We start from the raw sequence: 19295 nt of genomic DNA on the forward strand, positions 1-19295 counted from the left end.
AAAGTAGAATTAAGACATCCGGGATAAATGACTCAGCTGAGCTCAATGAAGCCAAAACATGTGCGTCCAGGCTTAATTGGTTGCACAAAGACCAAGCCAGGATGAGCAGACACGGATTCATTAAGCCAGGTGAAACCAATCCTGGATAGGTGCGCGCTCACGGCTCACTCAAATAGACCCCGCCACAGATCACAGATTAACTGATTTACCATGGCAACTAGAGCCGCGTACTTTTCCCCGTCGGAAGCACAAATCCTCATGGAGGCATACGAGGAGGTAAAATATATAATTAAGAAGAAAGGCAACACCGCCACAGTGATAAAGCAAAGAGAAAAAGCGTGGCAAAGTATTGCAGACCGCCTGAATGCGTAAGTAGTGCACAATTACACAGTCACCGCTCCGCTGAAACATCACAATTACAATTCAAATATTTAATTCACATCTCCAAAAATGCAGTTGTACTGTAATTATGAAACGGTTAAATTTTTAATTGAAATGCACTGCAGATATGAGTGAAATTGTGTAAAGTAACTCCATCACACTGTATAAAGCTATGATAGATTTTTTGATATTTTTACTGAAAACAAGACAAAAATACCAAGTAATTTTTTGCAGTGTGACTCCATTAAAGGGTGTGTGTGTGTGTGTGTGTGTGTGTAGATTAAACATGAACGGGCCAAAACGGACATGGCAGCAGGTCAAAATCAAATACAAGAACATTCTGCAGAATGGTATGGTCCCTGACTAATATTTAACAAAGCACAAGCATATATTGTACCCAGAAGGTGCCTGCTCACACATTGTCTGTACTGTTTTAGCAGTGAAAAAGAATACCCACAGACAAGGCACGGGTGGTGGGTCACCAAAGGCTGACCTTACCCCAGCAGAGGACATGGCCTTGGAGCTAAATAAAGGCAGGCCCGTCTTAGAGGGGATCCCTGGGGGGAAAGAGACGAGCATAGGTTCCTCCCAAGATGCCACCCGCTTCATTCAAGGTATGTCCTTCCATCTCTACATGGGATACAACCACATTCATATTGAATCAATTTGGACTGTCTGACTTTGGTTTACCTATTGCCTTGCAGTGTCTGGCAGCACTGTGTTCCTGTTAGAGCCACCAGCACAAGCACCAGACGATGCTGATCCAGTGAGTACTCCATCAAAGGCATACTGTAGGCCTGGCATGTCTTGTCTACTAGCTTCAATATGAATCCGATTAAATGTGATAGGGTGAAGGCCCCAGTGCAGCAGCAACAGCACATGATGGAGACGATGATGAGGAGGAGACCATCTCTCTGGATTCCAGAAGGCATGAGGTATCATGTTAAGACTGTGAAAGTACTATTTACTCTACAATGGTGAGGAGTCCTCATCAAAATCAAAAAATCTAATTTCTTTTACAGGACCCAGATGCTATACAGTGGGAAAACCAGCCTGGCAACATAGTGCGTATTAATAAAAGGACACCACATCCTGCCAAATTCCAGCTGCGCTAATTGTATTGTGTTCACAGAGCTCACAAGCTATCAGAAAGTTGTATGGCAACCACCTCCGGCGCCAAATAGAACTGGCAGACATAGACATTCAGTACAAGAAGAAAAAGATGGAAAATCTTGCACTGGAGTCCGAAATAAAAAAGAGGACAATTAGGAAACTGGACCTTGAAATAAAAAAACTTGAGAGGGAGGTGAGATATGCCTTCAATGTACACTGTATGCTAACTGTAACACAAATGTATTAATCATTATTTTTCTTTCCTCCCCCAGCTCCAAGAAGATGACACAGCTCAAAATAAAAATTAGGTATATTCTCGTAAAGTCAAGTGAGCCATGACATATGAGCTCTTATTGTGAGCACACAGGACGGTGGCATCTTTCTAAGGTTTTTTTTATTTTCCCAGCAATCAGTACAACCAAGTCATCGTTATAAGGCATCGCCCTCTTTTGCCCACCCCCCCAGCACCAGGTGTGGCCACTAGCCTATATGAAGGCCCAAAATTGTGTGTTCCTTTCTGCTCTGACAATGGCATGCCCATTCGTGCGAGATGTGGTGGATGAAGAAGCACTTGTGCTGAGGAGAGCCTTCAGGCGAGAAAGGGTCTTCAGGGACCGGTTGGACCCACTGGCCTTCCCTGATGACCATCTATATGAAAGATACAGGTTTTCTGCAGATGGCATCAGGTATCTATGCAGACTACTGGGTCCCAGGATTAAGCACCGCACTGCACGGAGCCATGCACTGAGTGTGGAGCAAATGGTTTGTGTGGCCTTGTGCTTTTTTTCTAGTGGAGCCTTCCTGTACTCAGTGGGGGATGCAGAACAGCTGAACAAGGCCACAATTTGCCGCACAATAAGGAGTGTGTGTCTGGCTATCAAAGCATTAGCAGATGTCTTCATCTCCTTCCCTGGCCACAGAAGACTCTGTGACATCAAAGAGGAGTTCTATAGGATTGCAGGTAAGAGGATCTACAAATTACAGGACAACTGTTAACACATAGTAGGATACTCATTACTTTGTGTGACAGGTTTCCCCAATGTCATTGGTGCAGTGGACTGCACACACATAAGGATAAAAGCCCCCTCAGGTGCCCATGAGGCCGATTTTGTGAATAGGAAATCCTTTCACAGCATTAATGTTCAGGTGAACATAACTTTTTGATATTGTCCATTGACGAACACTCTGCATTGCCAGTGATGTGCATTGATTGGTGTAATATTCCTCATCTTATGATTTCAGATGGTCTGCAATGCTGACTGTGTGATCAGCAATGTTGTGGCAAAATGGCCTGGCTCAGTCCATGACTCCAGAATCTTTCGGGCCTCTGAAATCTATCAGTGCCTATCACAAGGTAAGCCACACAACCCCTATTTATAACCATCATGGCTGTGTCAAGAATATCACTGTGTTTATGAGGTAGTAATGATGAGATTTTGTGTTGACAGGTGAATTCTCTGGTGTGCTGCTGGGAGACAGGGGGTATGGCTGCCAGCCTTTTCTCCTGACACCTTTCACAGACCCCCAGGAAGCACAGCAGGCCTACAACCATGCCCATGCCAGGACCAGGGCCAGAGTTGAAATGACCTTTGGCCTCCTGAAGGCACGCTTTCACTGCCTTCACAAATTAAGGGTCAGCCCTGTTAGGGCATGTGATATTACTGTGGCTTGTGCTGTCCTCCACAATGTGGCCTGCCTGAGGAAGGAGAGGGCCCCCAGAGTGCCACCAGCCATGGACTGGGACAATCCGGCAATCTTCCCTGATGACGACAGTGGTCGGCTGCTGAGGGACCAATATGTGTTGAATTATTTTAGTTAGTATGTGTGCTTTCAATTTTGGTTAAATATGTCCTGCGGTGGCAGAGGAATTGGGTTTTTTTTGGGTTCGTTTTTTTACGAATTTGGCCTCTTATGATGTTTGTGCGGTATACTGTGTGTAATACAAGGCTGCAGGGAGGCTACTGCATCCATTCATTTGTCTGTTCAGTTGATGTGTATGGATTTGTCCTGCATTTATTTTAGTGTGCAGACATGCAGGGTGTGTTATATACAGACCTTTGAATGTGTATGTATCATTTTGTATAATATGCTTGGATTCTGTGCTTTCCATCTTGTAGTCACTGTGACTTCAGTTTCGAAAGGAGCTGATGGTTTACCTGCTTTGTTTTGTCCTTATTCAATAAAGGAACATAATGTTACACATTGTGTTTTTATATTCATATGGAATGTGTATTTGTTTATATGACAGAGTACTAGGGCCACACTGAAGAAAAAGGATAAAGTCATAAATTTATGAGGCTGGTTCTTTCTGCAGAAAAGCTACATATTGTTTTTACAGTTTTGATACTTATGACAATGTGATACTTAATATTCTGGCACATCAGCATGTCTTTGTTTATGAAACCATACTGAAGTACAATTTCACGAAATGCCCCACATCTGTCATTTTAACAACTGTCCTCCTTTAAAACAACCGGTTACAATATTATTACTTGTGTTTTTTTTCCCCTCTGTGGCCCTAATATTCTATCATTTTATATATAGCCTTATAGTCTATGGGAAACTGTAAATGATCTAATGATAGCAACATAATCTAAAAATTATTTTTTATCCAAAATCATTGAAATTAATGATCACAAACGTTTAAATAATGACAGTGGGTCTAGTTATGTGATAACAATGTATAGTGAGCAGTGAAATAACTATTGGTTTCCATTTGTGGTGACTGCTGACTGACATTAGGGATGAGATTAAATAGATCCTGGAATTTAGCCTGGTCTGGAGCAGGCTAGCTCCACAGAATAAATCTCCATGGTAATTTATACCATAACATATCCTCCTGCCCCCTATCCATCTTTAGTGCAACCGGATTACGGATCAATTGAGCCAGGATCACCAAGATATCCTGGCTTAATCCCTTATCCTAGTTTTGTGCAACAGGCCCCAGGTCTCAGACTAAACGTAACATAGTAAACGTAATTCTGAAATTTGTGTAATGTGTTACGTTTGGTATACAAGGCAGAAGGTTACTTAAAACAAAAACAAAAGGAGGGTGGTTGGTCAGGGTAAATGGCTGGGCATTTAACATGAACGTCTATCAACCCAAAGTTTGCATGTTTGAATCTCATCAGACAACTTTAGCATTTTAGCAACTACTGACAACTTTAACTACTTAGCATGTTATCTAACCCTTTAACCTAGCTCCTAACCCTAACTCCTAATCCTAAACCCTAGCGTAGCTAACGTTAGCTACCTAGCAAACGTTTAGCAGCCCAAAGTTTGCCAGTTCAAATCTCATCAAGGACAAATGTAGCTAATTAGCAACTACATACTACTTTTTAGCTACTATGAAATTACTTAGCATGTTACCTAACCCTTCCTCCCCTAACCCTTTTACCTAACTCCTAACCTTAACCCCCCCAGTGTTTCCCAAACTGTCATCATGACCCCAAGGGGTGCACGTTTTGTTTTATTCCCTAGCATTATGCCCTAGTTTTGGGAACAGAAAACTGTATCCAATGTTTATCCAAATTTGCAGAATGTACGCCAAAATCCATCTCTTTTCCATCTTCTCCCATTGCCCGCCGGTAAGCTTCCTCTCACTACCATATTTGGTAGTGAGTGGAAACACCAAGTGGACGCTTCACATTTAACTATCCAGTGAAATATCTGTCTCGTTGCTCTGTGGTACTGTCCTTGGTATTACAGCTTTATCAAGCTATTTTGTTTAACTTTTTTTAATATGAATTCCATATATGATTAGGTCTATTCAATATCTGTTCCTAAGCCGTCATTGAAAATAAGAATTTGTTCTTAACTGACTTGCCTAGTTAAAAGGTAAAATAAAAAAATAAAAATATCCATTGATAAAATGCGATTAATTTGAAAATGTCTGACAAAATAAATGCAGCAAGTTAAAATAATCTCGTTTTAATAAATCATCAAAAGTACACATCTACAAACATGTAGATCAATTCAACAAGATTTATGAAAGTAGGTAACAGTAAAATTTCTCTTTTTGTTATTTACAATTGTTTTCAAAATGCGATTTTCTCCTCTATTTAACCCATAATCAACTATGAAATCCAAATACTCTTCAACATGGAATGCTAATGATATGATCAAAGAAAAGTCATTTCTAAACTGAAATATGTACAAATAGTTCCACCAGAAGGAAAAGAAACCTTCATAATAACTGGTATTCTGATGAAACATTTGCCAGACCTTTGTAAAGGTCCTAAAAGATACACAACAGTCCAACAAACTGACTGTGCCCCACCCATGTGTAAAACACCACAAGAGGGGACATATAAAATAATTAAATTCCAATGGCAATTTACTTCATTGTCACAACTAGAGAAAACATTTGTGAGAATTCATGGGGAAGTCACTGTTGTTCCTTTGCTATGATTTAACGTGCTCCATTCCCTATAGTTTTGCATTGAGAAGAGCAAGTTCAAGGTGACAAAAATGAGTATAAGAACAGAAAGCTATACAAGAATGATCCTTTGCGCATTTCTAATCTCAAAGAGAAGCTCTTCAAGTCAAATATTAAAAGCCTCAAGAGGTCCTACAGTCTCATGATGAATAGTTCCAAAGCCCATATCAAGCATCAGGTGAAAATAAGCTACTTCTATTGCGATGGACAGGGGCAAGCTCAGAGGGAAGGATAGACGAGAACAAAAACAAAATGCTAAATCCAATATGAAAAGTCACTTTCCTCCAGCCATCCATTTAACATTGTCACACTGAAGGCGACTTAAATTAAGTATTGAGGATAGGGACTGTACTGTAGAATATCGCAACTCGTTCATCGTAAATCATTTGGTCTTTCATGACAATGGAGAATTATTGAAAAGTGCATAATCAAGAGCAGGCTTTCTACAAGGGCACTTTCATACTTGGATGTTGTTTTTTTTCCACTCTGACTACACGTTCTCTTGCTTGTAACATTTTAGTCCATTGCCATGTCACTACAGTGGTATGCCAATATCTGGCTTCAAATCAGTATGCAATGCAAATACCTTCAACTCAAAACACCCCAAAATAGATTGTGGTCTTCATACTGGCACATCAACACCAACATTTGGGCCTTGGAGTTAAATTAGGACAACACATAGCTACCGCTCTTGACTAAAGAAGGGCAGGGGCTATAAGGACACTGGTGACCTTCAAAATGACTAACCAAAATCTGAAACTGACCCTTACCTTAACGGCCATGCATTCATATAATTTCCACCCGGCCCAGCCAGAAGAGGACTGGACATCCCTCAGAGCCTGATTCATCTCTAGGTTTCTGATATTTCTAGGGAGTTTTTCCATAGCCACCACGCTTCTACATCTGTATTGTTTGCAGTTTTAGGCTGGGTTTCTGTATAAGCACTTTGACATCTGCTCAGGTAAAAAAGGATTTATAAATAAATACCTTTGATTGATTAACCCTAACCTAATTTTAACCAATTCTTAAATTAAATATCAGTTAGCAGGTCAGGAGTGTCCGTGTAGCCTTTTCCCTAAAGAAGCAGCAGGAATGGTTCTCTAGGGAACTGGAATGTCACAGCATATTGATAAATCAACAGAAAAAAGGAGAACATAGTAATAAACCTGGAAATTAATATTCATGGCATTTGTTTCACAATACAGTGGGTTGACATTATTCAATTGAGTTCTTATAAAATCACATTTGACTAGTAATTTAGGCCTACCAAACAACTATAAAAGGCAGCCTACTTTGGCGCAATTGTCACTAATTTTCTGTCACAAATACTGACAAGCATGAAAACAGTTTACAAAAGTCAAAGGCCACACAAACCTGCACGGTATTACAGTATCACAATTAAAACAACCAGTTAAAAAAAGAAAAAAAAAGGGAATAGGCTGAGAGGCTGGAATTTGAAAAGGGTGCATAAGACGTTAAAAATGATATCAAGCAATTACCACCCAAAGGACTATATCTCTATTTCAGTGGTCTCTACATCATACATAACATGAATATTTGGGGCAATGAGGTACTCACAATTGTTTTTGGTGGAGTGGTATAAGATTAAAAGACATTTTGAATGCCAAGTCTAAAAATGTGGTAAACGTATGCATTCATTTGTTAGATTGCAATTCGTTCCTAACTAGACTGATGTTATTGTGGAACAGATGATTTTAACTTATAGCCTCTGGAACAAGTTCTGGAATGTAATAGTTCTAATGAATGCTGACATTCCTGTACTTCCATACAAGGGACTGGAATAAGACATGCTTTTGCAAATTGCAAGATGTGCAGCCAATTTCACTACTAAAGTGCAAGAATACACAGTAAAACAGGGTTCAACTCAATGTGCAGTTACTGGCACATAAAATTGTTCTAACACTCAAATATATAGTTTATAAATCATTGCAACCCTTGTGCATAAAAATGATCTGAACTGCATAATGGTAAATGCTGAACACAGATGCACATTTTCAGGTATGTCGTTAAGATGGTATGTCTTTACTGTTAACATTGTAAGACACACTCCAGAACTGTATTATATTATCTAAAGTATTATCTTAAGGAAATAAGTGGCTTTCTTGTCTGTTATTTGTTGGATGGCAAAAGGGGATTTAAGGTAGAATACAGATAATCACTAATTTGAGAAAGGAAAAACGGATGCATAGATGACACATTTGGAATAAATTTCCATAGTAGCTAGATGACACAGTCAACAATCTCACAGAAGATGTCAGATGTATGATGGTTAACTAGTCTTATCATGGAATTAAGCCACTGCTTTTTAAGGATAAGGTCAATCCATGTTGAGACAAAACCTCACTAAGGATCAACTTTGGCAGCAGTGCAACCACAGAGCAACATACAGTATTTGTGACAATTGTTGCAGAGAACAGAGAGAGAGGAGAGGGTGAGCAGAAACCTAAGTGTAATTACGAGAGACGATATAAGAGCATGATGGTACAGAAGAGTGCCTGGTATAGAGATCTCAATCTAACGTCCATCCAACAACACTGATTTATCCTCCTGACCAATGAAAGCTACCGTTTGTAAACTGGGGGCACATAGTGAAGCAGAAAAAAACTCAAAGCCCAAAGAGGTCTGGGATTTCGGGAATGATAGGGATGACAACAGGGCGAAAGAGGAAAGCTCTGAGCAAGCCCAGTCCAGTTCTGTCCAGCTGTGGACAATGATAAGATCGTTGACCTCACAGGAGGGTGCAGCGGAAGAAACTGCTCTTCTTGGGCTGTTCTGTGATCTTCACACCATGACTGCTGCCCTGAGGATTGTTGCCCTCCTGGAACACACACACACACACAGTAAGTCAGAACACACACAATACCCAATCGAAAATAGATTTGCACATAACACACACACACACACACACACTTACCAGTTTCTTGTCCATTTTTGCCTTGATGTCTCTGGCAAGGGTCATAAATGCCTGAAATTTCAAGGGGAAAAAAAGACAGGACAAATTAAGATCAAAGAGACAAAACAACGTGCAGTCTCTTTCAACCTAACAGAACAACAATTACTGTACAGCCATTGTTTTTTTAACTGCTGAGAATTAGTGAACTCACATTCTCCACGTTGATATTGGCCTTTGCACTGGTCTCCATAAACTTGATACCGTACTCCAACGACAACTGCCAAAGGTCAATAAAAGGGACGCACAACATATACTCAGTGAACATTGACAGCAGCTCAATCACAAGTCCACATCTGTAGATACTCAAGATGTGAGTCCTTGATTATAACTATTGATAATAGCCTACATAACATTTACTGATCCCCCACCTTCTCACATGTGTCTTTGGACAACTGTCACTCAGCAAACATGGGCAGTAGCACAAAACATCTACTGTATAGACACTTGGATTTCAGTCAGGTAATTTGATATCTCATTTCCTGATCGGTGATGATCACCCACCTGCTCCCCTCTGTCTTTGGACACCTGTCGCTTGTCATTGACATCACACTTGTTTCCCAGAACCATCTTCTCCACGTCAGCAGAGGCATGCTGGACAGGAAGACAGAAGATTGATCATGCAATGTAATTGCTACTTTCAGTAAAACGTACAGACTTCAAAGACATACCGTGCATTCGGAAAGTATTGACCCCTTGACTTTGTACACATTGCCTTACGTTACAGCCTTATTCTAAAAGAGTTTTTTTTTTTTTATTCCCCTCAATCTACACACAAGACCCCATAATGACAAAGCAAGAACAGGTTTAGACATTTTAGCAAATTTATTAAAAAATAAACTGAAATATCACATTTACGTGAGTATTCAGACCCTTTACTCAGAACTTTGTTGAAGCACCTTCGGCGGCAATTACTGCCTCGAGTCTTCTTGGGTATGACGCTACAAGCTTGGCACACCTGTATTTGGGGAGTTTCTCCCATTCTTCTCTGCAGATGCTCTCAAGCTCTGTCAGGTTGGATGGGGAGCATTGCTGAACAGCTATTTTCAGGTCTCTCCAGAGATGTTAGATCAGGTTCAAGTCCGGGCTCTGGCTGGTCCACTCAAGGACATTCAGAGACTTGTCCTGAAACCACTCCTGCGTTTTCTTGGCTGTCTGCTTAGGGTAGTTGTCCTGTTCGAAGGTGAACCTTCGCCCCAGTCTGAGGTCCTGAGCGCTCCGTTTATCTTTCACTCGATCCTGACTAGTCTCCCAGTCCCTGCCGCTGAAAAACATCCCCACAGCATGATGCTGCCACCACCATGCTTCACTGTAGGGATGGTGCCTGGTTTCCTCCAAATGTGATGCTTGGCATTCAGGCAAATAGTTCAATCTTGCTTTCATCAGACCAGAATACCGTGTTTCTCATGGTCTGAGAGTCCTTTAGGTTCCTTTTACTGAAGAGTTGCTTTTTGCCTGGCCACTACATAAAAGGCCTGATTGGTGGAGTGCTGCAGAGATGGGAGAACCTTCCAGAAGGACAACCATCTCCACAGAGGAACTCTGGAGCTCTGTCAGAGTGAGCATCGGGTTCTTGGTCACCTCCCTGACCAAAGCCCTTCTCCCCCGATTGCTCAGTTTGGCTGGGTGGCCAGCTCTAGGCAGTTTTGCTGGTTCCAAACTTCTTCCATTTAAGATTGATGGAGGCCACTGGGTTCTTGGGGACCTTCAATGCTGCAGACATTTTTTGGTACCCTTCCCCAGATCTGTGCCTCGACACAATCCTGTCTCGGAGCTCTACGGGAAATTCCTTCAACCTCATGGCTTGGTTTTTTCTCTGACATGCACTGTCAACTGTGGGACCTTATATAGACAGGGGTGTGCCTTTCCAAATCATGTCAAATCAATTGAATTTACCACAGATGGACTCCAATCAAGGATGATCAATGCACCTGATGTCAATTTTGAGTCTCATAGCAAAGGGTCTGAATACTTAGCAGGTATTGGCCATATACCCCCGAGGTGGCGTATTGTTATTATAAACTGGTTAACAACGTAATTAGAGTAGTAAAAATAAATGTTTTGTCATACCCGTGGTTTACGGATATACCACGGCGGTCAGCCAATCAGCATTCAGGGATCGAACCACCCAGTTTATAAATGGCCAAAATACCATGGCAGTGTTTTGTAGCAGTGGGAGTTAATGGATTCCGGGGTCCTCATTGGATCATTTTTATGTAGAATGACTGAGAAGCTCAGCTCTGGCAAGTTTTTTTTTTTTTTTTAAAGGACATTCTACTCCAAAATGAATGGAAATAAAATCATTCTGACACCCTCTCAAATATAATTTCCACCTCCAGGAATGGTCCCAATAACATATCGGTAAAAATATGGTGTTACAATTATTTTAACATATTGAACCATTCATATAGCCTATGCATTTGTCCATATTATTAGATATTAGTGATAGAGGAAAATAATTGATAGTTACATATCGGTATATTATATTTGACAATATATTGTATAGTTTGGACAACGTCGCAATACTATTTCTGCGCTAGTTGGCTGTACCTGCACCAAAACTCCAGTATTATTCCTTCATAGCTTGTTCTCCATGTTTTTAAATAGGGAGCCAATTTATTTTCAGTACTTACATGACTGATCAAAACTTGTTTTTTCACGTCTGTCCCTTGTCCCTCTGCAGCAGACATATGGTGAGCAATATGTTTGGAACGTCGAATCACGATAAAATCAGTTTCGAATCGCAATACTTATTGTATCGGCACCAAAGTATTGTGATAATATCGTAATTCTCACAGAAACCACTGCATGTCACAATTCTTTCCCCGGCTGACACTACCCTTGCTCAACTAAAGACCATTAAAACTGCTGTTTACCCACGATTGCGTTATGAATTGTTGTGCATTGATTGCTTGTCAGAATGCATGTTTCCCTCCCTATGGCAATCGCAACTCGAATGCACCTTGAGAGAAATATTTATCTAGCATAGAATGCATAACAAGCTGACTAGGTAAAATTGATAAACTATTTTACTATGGGGTTGTCTGTTTTTTTCTAGTAATTACTCGTTTTCTTTGCAGGGAAAAAGCAAATGTGGACTGTTCTAGCATCTTTAAAGTGCGCCTCTGCAGAAATATTTTTTCTCTTGTTCCATATTTTGACTGTAGTGGAAACACTACCATGGCTAAGGGCTGTTCTTAGGCACCACGTGAAATAAGATGCCGTTTCAGCCAATAAGCATCCAGGAACCAAACTACTATAATTTCTGATAATTACCTCCTCTATATTTCTTATCCAGTTTTTGATGTTGTCAAATGACTTCTCATTGGTGATGTCATAGACCAACATGATGCCCTGGGGAGAAAAACAAAAACAGACTTGGTAAACAACAACCACTTTAACAATCGATGTCAGATACTAACATCCTGTTAAACTTGAGACTTGTACACTTGAGTAAAAAGCTAATTGTTATGAAGGGCCTGAACATGAATGATCTCAGGTATGTAGTGCTTAATTTACAAAAATAAAGGGAGGGACTCAAACTAGTGTGCAATCTAGGCCTAACAAATTAATCACTATTAATGTCTCTGAATATGGATTTATTTTTAGATTCTAAACTATATTCTCATCAGCGGTGTAAAGTGATTAAGTAAAAACAGTAAAGTACTACATAAGTCTTTTTTTGGAGTAACTGTACTTTATTTATTTGACAACTTTTACTCCACTACATTCCGAAAGAAAGTAATGTACTTTTTACATTTTCCCTGGCACCCAAAAGTACTAGTTACATTTTGAATGCTTAGCACGATAGGAAAATTGTCTAATTCATGCACTTATCAAGAGAACATCCCTCGTCATCCCTACTGCCTCTGATCTGGCTGATTCACTAAACACAAATGCTTTGTTTGTAAATTATGTCTGAGTGTTGAAATGTGTCCAGGCTATCCATAAATAAATAATAATCAAGATAATCGTGCAATCTGGTTTGCTTAATATAAGGAATTTGAAATTATTAATACTTTTACTTTTGATACTTAAGTATATTTTAGCGATTACATTTACTTTTGATACTTAAGTACATTTAAAACCAGAAACGTTTAGACTTTTACCAAAGTAGTATTTTACTGGGTGACTTTCACTTTTACTTGAGTCATTATCTTTACTTTTACTCAAGTATCTTACTGATTCTCATGTAGGCATGTGCTTTGTAGTACATTTGCAAAATTGTGAGAGGGACATAGTAAAGTAAAGCGACTGACCATGGCTCCTCTGTAGTATGCCGTTGTGATTGTTCGAAACCGCTCCTGGCCAGCTGTGTCCCTGGGAGAGAACAACACAATGAGATCCTTTACTTCCCATCCCTGATTTTAACCCACTTGTAGAATTATAGGCCAATTGTGATCATTCCCAAGGTGCACTTTTTCAAGACATAATTTCAGAGACATTCTGTGAAGTCAAAGGGCTGTCTTACCATATCTGTAGCTTGATCTTCTTACCATCTAGTTCTACAGTTCTAATTTTAAAGTCAATACCTGAAAGAGGAAAAGCAAAAGTGAGACAATTCTTGCACTTCCACCCACTTAAATTTTATTTCACTATTGTCTAACCACTGCGCTCCAAACGACAAAGGATCATTGAAACACAACCATTTGAGTTTGATGTATTTTGTAGGCCTACAGCACTGTTTATGCACAAGTGGCAAAACCAGACTGCATTCAACATTTGCTTGAAGGATAGCTAGTAATTATTTGGATTATATCATGTCCAGAGAGTTCTGGCTAGGGAGGCCCATCTTTTTAGATGATGCTGCAGGCCACACACAGGAAGTGCACAACTTCAATTTGAGAGATGGCTTGTCTAATGTAAATGGCTGCATAACTTCAGGGAAGACCTCCCCAACATGTAGCTACTAAAACTTACCTTTCTGTAATGTTACAGTGACTGGTTTGAACTAGCAAACTCTTTCATGTATTGCTTGTTGGGAAGTGAACTTCACTGTTATCTAACGTTAGCTAGCTAAGCTATCTAATGAGTCAGAGTAAGCTTGTTCTTGCTCACTTGACAGCTAACGTTCGTTAACTAAGGAGTCCGGTGACGTCGCCTGCTAAAATCTCATGAAAATATAAATTTGAGGTATGCTGGGGATGCTGAAGTGTTGGTTTTATTGCCAAGCGAGCAGTGTGAAAAGCCGGTTAAGTTAACTAGCAAGCTAGTCCTGAATGCTAACCAAATAAGATAGCTAGCTAACTAGCGTTAGCATGACAGGATGGGCGCACACTAGCATTGCTGCTAACTAGCTACCCGTCCTCCGGCAGAACTTTTCTAACCAGAAAACGTACGAAATTTACATACCTATTGTGGAGATAAATGTTGAGTTGAAGGCATCTTCTGAAAACCTGAACAACACACACGTCTTTCCGACGCCAGAATCGCCGATTAACAGTAGTTTAAACAAGTAATCGTAAGTCTTCGCCATATTATTAGCAATTGCGGAAATCCCGCCTGGCAGTTGTGCAAAGAGATACGTTACTGCTTTGCTCGATTTACTGGACCAGTGATTGGACAAACAACATTTCACTCTTGACTGCTCTGGATCCGTGAATTACCGGCTGTCAATCAAAATGGTAGCGTCAGCTGATTGTGCTCTTGAAGTCAATGTCCCACCCATTAAAATGTGGTCCCACCCATTAAAATGTGATCCCACCATTATCTTCTCATTTTAACAACAACGATATCAGTCTGCAAGGAGTGCTGTAATATTCTAATCAAAGTTGAAAGTACAGTGCCAGTGAGTGAAATAACAATAACCAAGAGAAGCAATGGCGGTAAGTGGTTTTTCTTTGCTCATGCGAGAAGTATAGCCACACGTATTGTGTTGACATCTTTGGAATAGCCAGTCAAATACTGTACAACGTGTACATGTTTATTGGAGGTCTTGTTTTTACCATGAACATTTAAGTCAGTAGCTAATAGTGCTAAGTTATTAGTACTTTTTGAGGTTGCTTCGGTTTCAGTTCGATTATTTAAAAAAATAATCATGGTTTTCGATTTTGATCTTTTTTTTATACATGAAATGCATTATGAAATAATAGCATTACAATGATTTTAGAGCTTTTTAATGGAAATTCCAAAGTCAAAAGTAGTAAACATTAATTTGTCAAAATATTGAAAATATTGCTTTGTCTCTCAGTTCCACATGGGGTAGATATCAATATAAAATAAGAAATTACTATGAAATAATACAATATTTCCGGTGTGTATATTACTTTTTATTTGATGAGCTTATTCGTTTTAATATCCTAATAATATTTTCTCTGCTTAGGCAGTAACAGTCAGACGGTGGCATCCTGGTTTCAAAGAATTTCGTATTAATCTGTTATGAATTCTAGCTAGGTGGCTAACGTTAGCTAGGCTTGGTGTTAGGCTTAAGGTTAAGTTTATAAGTTAGGTTAAAGGGTTAGGGGAAGGGATAGCAGACATGCTAAGTAGTTATAAAGTAGATAAAAAAAGTAGTAAGTAGTTGTAAATTAGCGAAAATGCTAAAGTTGTCCGTGATGAGATTTGAACTCGCAACCTTTGGGTTGCTAGACCTTCGCATTATACGCCCACCCACTAAAACCGGGCTAAATGGAATTAAAGTAATTGACCGACGTTGCTAATAACCAGAAAAAAACTGTCGGTTAATCGCTCAGCACTAGCTAATGATTCAGTCAAGTTCAGCAATAAATTATGAAGACTATGGTTTGGTTTAAAACATGACCATTTAGCAAATATAAAATAGTGGTGCCTGTTCTGGGAATGGAATACATGTCTGGGCATGCCTCAGAAATAGTTCTGCTGCAGTTCTTGTATCAGACATGAGAGGGTGCCCTTGACTTATTTCCCCTTTCATATGGTTTTATCTTTTTTAATGGTTCTAATGGTGTGAGCTGTGAAAACAAATATGTTTTATACATTAATCCATATTGCAGCTCACTAAGGACCTAATGCACCCTACTTTGGAGGCTGAGAGGCAAAGACACAAGAAGAAGAGGCTGGTTCAGAGTCCCAACTCCTACTTCATGGATGTAAAATGCCCTGGTGAGTATTAAGGATGTAGCTTACATCAACTGCCCAAGTTGCAACTTTTTGCATTGATAAACTATTTACATGTAGTGGTCACACTATTATTAAATTAGCTTTCCCATTTCCCGATCTATAAGAATTATAATCATTTACAACAAAAAAATATAAAGCATGAAAATAAATAAAGCATTTACAAAGGCTTATTAAAGAAAAAAAACAAGGTTACAGAAAACATTTATTTCAATTTTATTCCAGGCTGCTACAGGATCACCACAGTGTTCAGTCATGCCCAGAGAGTGGTGCCCTGTGGCGGCTGCTCCTTCGTCCTGTGCCAGCCCAGAGGGGGGAAATGCCGCCTCACGGAGGGTAAGAAGACTGTTGTACAATCACATTGCTCAAGAACTTATACAGTAGCATAGGCCCATATCAGTGTAGAGCTCTATCGAATATCTACTGATTTTTGACTTTACCAGTCTCCTTCTCACCCCTATACAGGCTGCTCCTTCAGAAGAAAGCAACGCTGAGTGAGATTTCAGTAGTGAGCTATCAACTGTGATAGTTGTAAATTGTGGACCATGGATGTTTCGTAAAATATTAAATTATATTGAATGGGGATTATTCAGTTGAGCTGATTGACAGTGTTTTGTCCTTATGATAAAGATTACAATATTGTTCAGCTACAATATGCCTTTTCGTAATGAATAGGTATAATATACTGTATGCTGAAGTGGTTTGTCTCTGTGTTTGACATTTCTATTTTTCTTACTAAATAATAAATTAAATAATCTCTTGAGCCAGGTTGTTGTGTAAAAATTTATTAGACTGAAAGCGGGAAAAGTGAATGAAACATTTCAACACAGACTCAGTCAAGTAAGGATGAGAAGCCTTGATTGATTACCTTCACAGACAGCAATAAAACCTTTTGACGGTTCACCTTCTCTGGTTTGTGTATTATTTGGTTTCAAGAGTGCCCCTAACTGAAACTTTTGTAAAACTGGAGCAATACATCAATAACTAACATTATTCTACTATATACAATAAGTATCCATGTTTTATAACCTTGATTGAGGCCCCAGTGGTGCTTTTTTTCAGTTTCACTTTTACTAAATATGCTACCACCACAATATAATACCAGGATTATGATTTTACACCTAGGCTAAGCAGTCAAATGCAGAGCTGGGATAGTGGCAGGCGTGTCAGGCCATAGTGGAAAGGAGGTGCTATGAAGCTGCATGTCAGCATATGGCGGCACTTTAAGACCATACAGATAATAGGTTAGGTCAGAAGAGGGGTTGTAGTTCCTTGAAAGATTTGTATATGATGCTCTTTTCACATTAAAAACAATTCTGTTTTTTCCCCCCCCCGCTTTGGCAATCCCTCCACCTGAATGATAGTCACAGTATTTTAGCACCACCAGTAGCACCACAGACATGTTCACCATCCTTTCCATGAGTCTTCCTCTAGTCTCAATGACCATGATAACACACACACATATACACCAAAGGTAGAATATTGGCTCATTATTAAAAGGCACAGTCCAACCTGTGGATATGTTCACATACATTGTGCATGCACTAAATTACCATGTCAGTTGGTAAAAGCTGATTCCTGTCAACTGTTTGAAAAATAACTAGGTGGAGCTCATGAATCATACATAAATGAAGGCCATACATATAACATAACCTATTTCAAAACATGCTTTTGAGTGCACATTTCAAATATGAGTTGTCGTTTTTCTATTCTTGACTCATTTGTTTGAAAAAACTAAGGGTACAAGTAAAGTTAATCCCCTTTCGCTGGGAATAAGACTTTACAGCTCAAAATGTGAAATGAAATGTAATATTTATGGAATGTTGCAAGACTTTTATCCTCTCCATCTTCCTCATCATCATCATCATCTTTATAAGCTGTTGAGCTCTTGCAGTGTTTGATCCAGGACTTGATGCATTCCCAGGTTCTCTTCTTTGGCACCTGCTAATTTTTCTAAAAAATAAATAAAATAAAGACATATTGAAGAAATATTGAATGAAACCACACATGACAGGACCATCATAAAGTTGATTAATATGAATTAATTTTCCTTAGGTTTGGTAAACAATATTCTACACAGAATCCAAAGCCATTCCTATACAGGATGTACAACAGCTGCTTCCTAGCCACGGTGCTTCTACATCTGCATTTCTTGCTGTTTAGGGTTTTAGGCTGGGTTTCTGTATATCACTTTGTGACATCAGCTGATATAAAAAGGGCTTTATAAATACATTTCATTGATTGATTGATTTTACATACTGTAACTGCTGTGGTCGTGTTAAGATGTTCCATATGCAAAACACAACCACACTAAAGAACACTACCCAAAACAAAAGGCAGATTTGCATATATAAAACTGATGACAGTAATGTATGGAGTTGTGCGACAAATGTTATGTAAAAAGGATGTGAGGGACACTCAGTGTGAATGCATGCCACACTCCATAAATTCTCACCTTCTTAAAACAGTTGTTTATCACATTATAAAGATTGTAATATCAGAAATATTTAATTAAAGAAGAAAGGATAGTTGAGATAGTTAGCTTTTAATGAGTTTCATTACACAGTGAGATGGACAGAAGGCACAGAAAAGGAGAAAGGGTATTTCAGGAGGCTAACCCCAGGACACAATAGCCTAAAGTGGGAAGGGTGAGAGGACAGACACCCCGGAGGCAGCAGGAGACAGGCAGCAGGAGGCCGGCAGAAAGAAATGTCTACAAGGAGGTCATGTCATTGAAGGCATGATCCAGCTCCTCGCTGATAGCCTTGTACTTCAGCTTCTGAGCGTAAAGTTCATCTGGAGGTCAAAGGGCAGCAGGAAGTAGCACAGGTAAGGCACAAGGAAAGCAGCAGCCGAGAGATGTGGAGGACAGGACAGGGAATCAAAAAGGAAATTGTGGCAAAAAGAGAGGGAAGAGAAAGAGGACAGGTCAGTGGATGCAATACAGTATAAAAATGAAAGAAGAGAATATGCCAGAAAGATAAGATATATCTTAGTCTACCTGTGAGCATTCTAAAATTGAAATATGTTGCAAATCTTTTTTTTTGGGGGGGGGGGGGGGGGGGGGGGGGGGCAAGAGATGACTACCTTAAGCATTTAAGCCTATATCAAGGTTTCCATAAAAGTACTTCATACCGGTAAACCCATTTCATTTGGCTCTAGGACCAAAAATGCTGATCTAAAAGGAATTTGAGCACTCTGTTCTTAGTGCAGACATCAGACACCAAAATAGGTGTTCTTTGGATAGTAGAAAATGTGCCTACATATTTTTTTACACTGGATACCAAGGCAGTGTGT

The 19295-nt window shown here is 39.6% G+C and overlaps 3 protein-coding genes across 7 annotated transcripts in view; 1 reads left to right on the forward strand and 2 right to left on the reverse strand.

The window, feature by feature from the left end:
* Positions 1-8342: 8342 nt before the first annotated feature.
* On the reverse strand, positions 8343-14505 carry LOC106573548 (ras-related protein Rab-8A). The gene is made up of 8 exons (XM_014148684.3): positions 14256-14505; positions 13375-13435; positions 13163-13223; positions 12180-12257; positions 9408-9497; positions 9058-9123; positions 8868-8918; positions 8343-8771 (listed from the first exon to the last, which is right to left on the reverse strand). Exons 1-8 carry the CDS (start codon positions 14377-14379, stop codon positions 8682-8684), a joined length of 621 nt encoding a protein of 206 aa, XP_014004159.1. The 5' UTR covers positions 14380-14505; the 3' UTR covers positions 8343-8681.
* A 75-nt stretch (positions 14506-14580) lies between these two features.
* LOC106573549 (small ribosomal subunit protein eS27-like) lies at positions 14581-16761 on the forward strand. Of its 2 annotated transcripts, XM_014148686.3 has the most exons (4): positions 14581-14728; positions 15875-15983; positions 16224-16334; positions 16464-16761. In XM_014148686.3, the coding sequence occupies exons 1-4, from the start codon at positions 14723-14725 to the stop codon at positions 16490-16492; spliced, it is 255 nt and encodes an 84-aa protein (XP_014004161.1). In that variant the 5' UTR covers positions 14581-14722; the 3' UTR covers positions 16493-16761. The 2 variants fall into 2 exon arrangements, with proteins under 2 accessions (XP_014004161.1, XP_014004160.1); XM_014148685.3 differs by lacking the exon at positions 16464-16761 and having other exon boundaries at positions 16224-16402.
* An 878-nt stretch (positions 16762-17639) lies between these two features.
* Positions 17640-19295, reverse strand: part of LOC106573547 (tropomyosin alpha-4 chain) — a 28880-nt gene continuing 27224 nt past the window's right edge. For 2 of the 4 annotated variants that reach the window (XM_014148680.3, XM_014148681.3), the window contains one exon: positions 17640-17951. In XM_014148680.3, coding sequence (XP_014004155.2) covers positions 17869-17951 — 83 coding nt within the window. In that variant the 3' untranslated portion in view covers positions 17640-17868. Of the gene's footprint in view, positions 17952-18628; positions 18795-19295 lie in introns of those variants that run through there. The other 2 variants (XM_014148682.3, XM_014148683.3) reach the window with 2 other exon arrangements.

Source organism: Salmo salar, chromosome 16 (assembly GCF_965601325.2).
Source record: "Salmo salar chromosome 16, fSalSal1, whole genome shotgun sequence".
NCBI classification, from domain to species: Eukaryota; Metazoa; Chordata; class Actinopteri; order Salmoniformes; family Salmonidae; genus Salmo; species Salmo salar.